The sequence below is a fragment of the Lycium ferocissimum genome, chromosome 5 (assembly GCF_029784015.1).
Source record: "Lycium ferocissimum isolate CSIRO_LF1 chromosome 5, AGI_CSIRO_Lferr_CH_V1, whole genome shotgun sequence".
In the NCBI taxonomy this organism is placed as follows: Eukaryota; Viridiplantae; Streptophyta; class Magnoliopsida; order Solanales; family Solanaceae; genus Lycium; species Lycium ferocissimum.
In genome coordinates this window covers 30,258,801-30,267,056 of record NC_081346.1, presented here as the reverse complement: position 1 = coordinate 30,267,056, position 8,256 = coordinate 30,258,801, and the positions used below count along the sequence as shown (strand labels likewise).

Below are 8,256 nucleotides of genomic sequence, written 5' to 3'. Positions count from 1 at the left end.
CCAGTCCTTGATAAATGTTTCATAACACTACTTTGAAAACTATCAGCCTATTCTTCATTCACTAAGATTCTGCGTAATCTCGTCCATATCTTTTTACTAGGAATCCAGTAGTTACCCCAAGTGAACTTAGGACCTATATATCCTATGTCACTCAAACCACAAGAATTCATGCAGTTTATAAAATCCATACTCTTTGAAGCTTTGAGGGATCCTACCAAGTTTCTTATCTGGATCCATAATAACATTAGAATCACCTCCCATGCACCAAGGACCATCTATAAGACTATTCATATCAACAATGTTTTCCCAAAGATCAACTCTTTCTTCAGGGGTGCATTTTGCATAAACAGCAGTGATAAATGTTCCATTATCAGTGGGGTGATTCTTAAGACTGAGAGCAAGTTGTTGATCATTGTTGGCAATGATTTCAGCGTTGTCATAGTTATTTCAAAAACACCATATTTGGCCATTAGTGTTAGCCTTACAGTGATGGAAACCAAAGTATCTTTTGTAACTATTGATCTTGTTCATATCTATAAAGGGCTCATATATAGGAACAAAAGCCACTTTATTAATGTTGACAAGTTTCTTTAATCTAAGAAAGGATTTTTTTGACCTTACCCCCTAATATTCCAAAATATTGCACTAATCATGGATGGATAGGAAAGGGGCACTTTGTCTTTTCTTCTTTCATTAGCTGTTGGCTTTGATTTTGCTTCCTTGTCTTCCTTCCTGGTTCTGCTTCTACCCCTCAGATCAGTAGAAGTGTCATTTCTTGACTTTGGGCAGTCTCCTGATGTTCTTTCTTGCTATGTCTGTTGAGTCTATTGATAGTTCTTGCTTTCTACCAAAGTTTCTAATCTCCTTCCTCTTCTTTCCTGACCTTGTATCTCATGTCCTTTCTTGTTGCCTTTGTAATTGTCACTGCCTGATTTGGATTTACTAGGAGCTTTTTCCATATATGAACTAGTGTTGTGTTTCTCATTCACTTCATGATCCAATTGAGGGAGTTCTACAAATATATCAATTGTTTCAGCTTTTTTGATATAAGATATGGCAAACTTATGGAATGAATTTCCCCTTCTTCCAGATCTTTTTCCTTTTCAGAGCTTGCTTCCTGACTTTGTTGTTTGAGATTGGTATTATTTTCCTGGTCATTATTACTCTTATGAGTGTTGTTAGTTTGACTATCCATATGAGGAATATTGTTGCTTTCCTTAACCTCCCCAAGATGTTGTATGCCTTGACCTGTATCATCTACCTTCTCCTTACCTTATGATCACCCTGTCATATATCTTGCACTTGTTCCTCCTTACCTTGTTCAGCCTCTTGTTGATTATCAATAGCAGTTTTGTTTTCCTTTTTCTTCTTCCTCTAGGCTACTTCTCCTGGGGTAACAGTCTTAAACACTACTTTGTTCTTCTTTTTTGGAGTCTTCTTGAAAGATTTCTTCTTTGCCTTGTTATTGTATATCTTACTAGGCATCTCCTTCTACTCCTTTTCAACCCTATTTCCTTCCTGCTTGGACTCTGTCTTTTATCTTCTTCCTCTTGTTGAGAAACCTCTCTTTCTCCTCCTCCTTTCTCTATATTATTTTGCTGCTTTTTTTTTTTTATCAGTTTCCTCTTTATTTCCTTCAATGTTGCTATTTTCTCCTTCATTTTTGTGGTTTTCGTTTTGTTTGTTGTTCAACTCTTTCACATTCCCAGTATTTCCAACCTTAGCTTGTTCATTTTTTAAATTAATTCTCTCCAAGACCCTGCAGCCAATAGTGTTATGACCCAGTTTTTTTACAGTGCTTACAATGTTTGGAGACCCCTTCATACTCAATCTTTTGATAAAATCCTTTTAAGGGGGAATCCTCACATTCTATTCCCATCCAGACTTGATCAAGTAAAGGTTTCCTCAATCCATCTCTACTCTGACCTTGGCCATATATTAGGTCTAGATCGACTATTGGTAGCAACATCCAAAGTCAAGGGTGTACCACATGACTCAAAATTTGTTTCAAATAGAGCCAATTGTGAAAGTGGAATGACAAACCTGGTAATAGGACCCAAGCAAGAGCAATGGGGAGATCCTCCTCTGGCTTAAAATCTAGTGACTATTTTTGTAGCCACATTTGCATTCCATCTATCTCCAGGACCCTTCTGAACCAAGTATTTGTGAAATCCTCTTCAGTTGTGAAATTGATGAAGACATTATAGTTGTCAAAAACTCTAAGACTTTAATCGTTACCAACTCTTTGAATTTTGCCCTAATTTTATCAATTTGTGGTCGAGCTTTCAGAAATCAACCCACCAAAGTGTATCGGCACTCTACCGCCATGATACCATAGTATTCCAGCCCTTTGAATATGATGGCAGGGATGCCATTGTGCGAGAGTTGTTTAGCTATTACCCGTTCCCTTTCATGCCAAATAGGTGGTAGTGCAGTAGTTGAAAGCTTTGTAATTGTGTTAGCGTACGAGGTAGTTGGTTGCCACCGTAGGTTGTGTATTACCAACCGGAAGATTCGATCCCTCCGAAGGACGCGATGGAGGAGGGCCTCCCGGCACCTTCATTTAGGTGGAGCATGAGTTGATCAGACGCTAGAGAGTAGCTGTTATTGACCGTTAGAAAGGAGAGAGGAGAGAGAAGAGAGATTAAATATTCCGTATATTTGTTGGGTTGAACAAGATACTTGAGTTGAAATAGCATGCAATCCTGTAGCAGTAAACATTAACTCCGTAGAAGTCATAACCATGCTTACCGCTCACGCACAACACTTCTTCACTTTGCTTCACGATTGTAGGAAATTGATGCACCAGCTGGGAGCAATGGCGGAACTAGGATTTTTACTAAGGGGTGTCAAAATATAAAAAAAAGTAAATATACGACGAAATTAAGGGGGTTCAACACATAGTATATATACATAAAAAAAAGTTCTTTTTACATATTTACATAGTGTAATTTTTCGGCGAAGGGTGTCGGCTGACACCCCTTGGATGCATGTGGCTCCGCCACTGGCCGGGAGAGCAAATGATCATGCATAGTTTTCATAAACAAAACAAGGAACCAGAAGAGCAAGCCTTTAGCTCTTTTGGATCCCCTCCCGGTTTTATTTTATCATCCCTATGATCAGATAAACTCGGAACAATAATTTCGCCAATAGTTTCTACTACTAGTTGTAATTGTTGGAAAATATACACAACGGAAGCGATTCCATAATCATACTGCTTACATGAATAATAGATAACAAACACGAATATGTGGAACTTAGAAATACGCTGAAAATTAACTCGAGAAATACCTCTCGAAGCGTGAACAAATATCCTTGACAAGTCCGAATTTCGATCCCAAAATCACAGCCGAACTCTCTCAATACTTGGGTGGGCAAGTATTGTTTGAAAACTTGTATCTCTTAGGTTAGGAGGACCCCCAATATATATAGGGTTTTCCACGTTTTTTACCCAGTCCAAATTAGGACCAAAAAAACGTTTTTCTTCCTTTTCCCCCAAGAAACAGGATTCTGAGTCCTAGTTAAATATGGGCACAGCAGGGACCACAGAATTAATTACTGAGGCTTCCTATTATAGAAATAATTCAAAAATCTGATTTGAATTATTCTTACCATAATAAATTACAAATCATTCCACTAGAAATTCGTAATTGCACTCCTCCATTTATATTTCAAAATTCCTCATTAAGCACTTATATAATTAGACACTAATCCATGAATTTAATTCAATGATTAATTTCCTTTAGAGCACTCCTTAACTTATTTCATGTGTGGATTCATAAATAGGTTTACACATGAAAACTTATAAGCTTCTCAAAAAAGGTGTATCATCAATCTCTATACCGAGACATGGATTCCATCAACTAACTTATTATTTCACCAATATATATTATTATCATCCAATCTACCAAGCATATTGATCCATCTCAGGATCTCACCTTTTAATAAATCAAAATGACAATTAATATATACAGCTCGTAATAGTTATATCAAGATTAGGAATATAAGTACATTTAATAGTTTAGAGAATATGTTTCTGCCAGTCAGTCTAAAACATCTATCTCTACTTGGTCCTGTTCAATGCATTCAAAACGCACTAGCACGAGAAGTTAGAACTACACCATTCTCATAATCAAGATAAATTACATTTAATCTCGTGCTACAATCATTCTGATGGTTTGTCCAAATTTCCATCTACGATTGTGAACTATAACTTTTAACTTATAGGAACCGGTGATTTAATCTTACAAGCTTAAACTCTATACACTAAATCATCTACTATATAAGTTGAGGACACATATATGACAAAATGATCTATTTAATTTAACATTTTATTGAATTGAATCAAAAAGTAAATAAACAATTGTTCCATAAGAAAATACTATATCTAAACGCATGGTTAATAGTATATCCTAACAGTAATATTTTGACTTGCTTGGGCAACGTAGCTACTATAGCCAGCTATCTTGCATGTACTGGTTTCAGTTAATTATCGTTTTTTTTTAAACAAAAAAACTAAGACATGATGTAGGGTTCGACGTATTACCATTCTGTTTGGCCAAATGTACTTCCATTTTTTTATTCCTTTGAATAAGTACTTGTAATAGTATCTAAAGTATTCTATCGTTGGTTACCTTGTCAAACTATTACTAACCTTGCAGCTAGATCAAAAGAAAAATCCAGATAAATGTTAAGAAAATGATACGGTTACAAGAGTACTTATCATAATGTATTGATTCACGTTAATTAAACAATTACTTTCTTCGTTTACATGACCTGATTCGTAATATGAGGACCAAACGAACTAATTTTTGGTGTGAATTCAGATGTAGAATATTAAAAATTTGTGAAATAAAATTTATATATTGAGGAAACTATAAAAAGTACTATAAATCACAATAATTAACAATTTCAAGTAAAAAATATCGGAAAAAAATTGTTGTAGAAAAACATCAATTAACTCTCCAAATGGTAACTAGGACACGTAAGTGGAACATAGGGAGTAATATTTTTTACAAGAACACACTTATTATTTCAGAAATTGGAAAACAAAACAACATATGATTAACCAAAAAAGAAAAAGAAAAAGAATCATGAGCCCAACAATTATACAATAGTTCTGCTATTTATTAGAGACCTGCACGAAATGGCACATTGGTTGCAGGCAACCATGATCGACCAGCGATAAAAATTTCCACGGTGAACTTTGCTGCTTCATTTGAGTTTGTGATCACTCGATACCCAGGCCATTTGACTCTCCCACTTGTCGATGCTCCAGGGCCAGTGTTCCTATATTCTCCATAGTACAAAGTACTTAAAGCAAAATCACCATCCCACTCTAGCCAACCAGCAGGGTCCACCAATGAATCAAGGTGTGTTTTAATAAATACAGTACGTGAATATTGTTTCCATGGCCGTCCCAAAAATGTCTTGAATGTACTTAGCACGGGCCTAAGATCAGATGCTGCCATAACTCGTGAATTATGTATTGAGATTCCAGTGTTTTGGTTAGGATCAGTGCGGCCTTGTGCTGTTATGGTAATTTTTTGTTTATCCATAGGCCTCCTAGCAAATATCATGCAATTCTGCAAAACCACAGCAGCGTTACCAAAAATAAAGTCCACTGTGCCATAGATATAACATTCCTTATAGAATTGTCGTTGTGAATGGGCGTAAAGTGTGTCTTGATAGCCTTCAAAGCCACAACGATAGAAAACTGATAGGTCAGATCCGGATCGTAGTGCAACTGCTTGATGGTTTTGTGGACCAGCTGTGTTGCGGAATGTAATGCCTCGAGCAATAAATCTTTCGCCAGTAACAACTGTAAATTTATAACAGGCTAAAAAGTTAACTATATTTGCAATGTATAATAGTAACAAAAAATAAAAAGTGATTGATCCAATTTAGGTGTTACATTTAGTTGGAGATGACTTCAAGGTAAATCGTTTCATTAACTTGTTGCATTAGACATTGTTTAACACAAACTAGGGGCCTAAATATTTTAGCAACATGTCAAAAAGCCCTAGGAAATTTAATGTGAGACAAAGAAATTAAATGTTAAGCAAAATTATGGTAATGAATTAAGGAAAATATAAGTAGTAATTAAGTTAAGAAATCTTTTACAAAAATAGCAAGAAGTATAGCTTACCAACAGTGCCAGAGTTAAACGTGGTAGAGCCTCCTCCAACACTACGGCTACCCGTGATAATTGTGTACTTCATCCCATCGCCAACCAACATAATATTCTTCATTTTGTTTCCAATCTCCAAATTTTCTCTATAAACTCCACGCTTCACATGTATAACAAACCTTTCATTTCCACTTCTTTCAGCCGCGGCATCTAACGCTGCGTTAATCGTCCGGAAGTTCCCCGTACCATCTTGAGCCACCACTAGATTTGGCCTTATGGAGGACAACTGCAACAATTTTCTGTCACCTGGAGATACCCAAATCGGGAAACCACCTTTATAAGTTTGCTTCAAATTGGAGCCATTGTTGTTGAGTGCCAAAGTGTTACAAATTAATTCGGACACGTTGTTGGACATGAGACTGGGCATAATGTAGTCTGAATTAACATCTAGCTCAATGAATCCGGTTCGACAAGTTTCGAGATTTGTCATGGCTGTACTTAACCAAGTTTGTGTATCAAAATCAGTACACTTGGTATCTGGATCGAGCGTTTTATTGAGTTGGAGAATTGTGCTCTCGTAGAGCTTCACACAGTCGGACCAAGCTGCCTTTTCGAGTTCATTCCTGCACTTTGCGCCTAGTCCTTTGGTGTAAGTTTCTGCTTGAAGTGCTCTCTCCAAGGCTATTTCCACGGCCATTTTCTTGAAATCGGTCTTCTGCTTGGGTGCAAAATGGTACTGGCCATGGTTCATGAAATACTTGCACTGATCGGGATAAGGGGTTTTCTTGCACCAAGCATCTATGCCATTATCAAAAAGGGCGATCGATAAGGTAGGAAAAAATAATGTTGAAAAAGAGATGAGTAGCACAAAGAAACCAAGCTTTATCGCCATTGATTAATTTCTTTTGTCAACTCTTAGTTCTGGTTGAATTTTGGATGGCCATAACCATGAAGATGGCTAGTTTATATACTTACACAAGTAAGGTATCAAGTTGTGATGAAGCATGATTGAGAAGGACAAAATTCACTAATAATAGCAAAGTCAAATGTGAGAATGTTATTACAAGTACAAAGGAAAGTTCCATTGACAAATGTCTAAAAAATCTTACGAGTGTAATTTAATCATATTCAATTCTAGGGAACCTATTTTAAAATGATATCATGCCAACCCAATTCCATCAAATGAAAGAACTACGTGTTTATGTCAAATAGTTGTACCGCACGTCTATATGTATTTTATAGACAGACTAATTTATTTTATAATATTACTATCTTTTATTCTTTTAGGTTTTGATATCGTACATTATTTAATTGGGTCTTAATGTATTTACTCCCACGAAGCATTAGACTGTTCAAAAAGAAAAAGTCTATATTTAAGAAAAGAAGAAGAGGAACTCGTAACAAAATTGGAAAAGAGAGAAAATCATTATATATATATATATATATATATATATATATATATATATATATATATATATATATATATATATATATATAGATGAGATTTTCCGTAACTATAATTATGGGGTTGCCAAAAGATTTGGAAGCAAATATATAGTAGTATATTTATTATTCTAACTATAATTAAAACCTTAGTTTGGTTAATTAAATCTCAACCATTATTTAATTTGTTAACTATGACACATAATGTCTCTCATCCAAGTAAGAACTTGGGGAAAATGGAGAGGAGCCGGATCCATTTTTTTCTAGATTAGTGGTTAATGCTTATTATATAGATCGAGCTACATAATGTTACTGTCTTTTAAGTCATTATAAATGTTTTTTATACATCAGTGCGTAGGCTTCCATAATTACACTTTTAAGGAATATCTACGCTTTTTAGACGGCAAAATTTCATCTTAAATATAATATCCTAATTATTTTTGTAACTCAATGTAAAGATGGCCAATGGATTACGGTGCGTTCCATTGATATGCAGTTTTGGACCATATGGTGTAACTGACCATATGGTGAATATCATCAAGTTTTATTTATGTTTAAAAAAATGGATGTTTTTCTTAGCGGCAACAGACGCGGAGATTTGAGAAGAAACGTCCATCCAGTGATTAGATAAAGCATTAAATCCTTTGAAAAATGCTGACTTTTTATCTTGTTACATAAGATGC

At 35.4% G+C, this 8,256-nt stretch overlaps 1 protein-coding gene across 1 annotated transcript; it reads right to left on the bottom strand.

Moving 5' to 3' along the window:
* Positions 1–4,878: 4,878 nt before the first annotated feature.
* Positions 4,879–7,072, bottom strand: LOC132058353 (probable pectinesterase/pectinesterase inhibitor 17). The gene is made up of 2 exons (XM_059450888.1): positions 6,149–7,072; positions 4,879–5,821 (listed from the first exon to the last, which is right to left on the bottom strand). Exons 1-2 carry the CDS (start codon positions 7,020–7,022, stop codon positions 5,130–5,132), a joined length of 1,566 nt encoding a protein of 521 aa, XP_059306871.1. The 5' UTR covers positions 7,023–7,072; the 3' UTR covers positions 4,879–5,129.
* Positions 7,073–8,256: the final 1,184 nt, after the last annotated feature.

Bases quoted from the DNA above. Each gene is read 5' to 3' on its own strand.
- LOC132058353 (XM_059450888.1), bottom strand. From the start codon at position 7,022: ATGGCGATAAAGCTTGGTTTCTTTGTGCTACTCATCTCTTTTTCAACA. The intron at 5,822-6,148 runs GTAAGCTATACT...ATAAATTTACAG, and splicing joins GTTTAACTCTGGCACTGTTG to TTGTTACTGGCGAAAGATTT.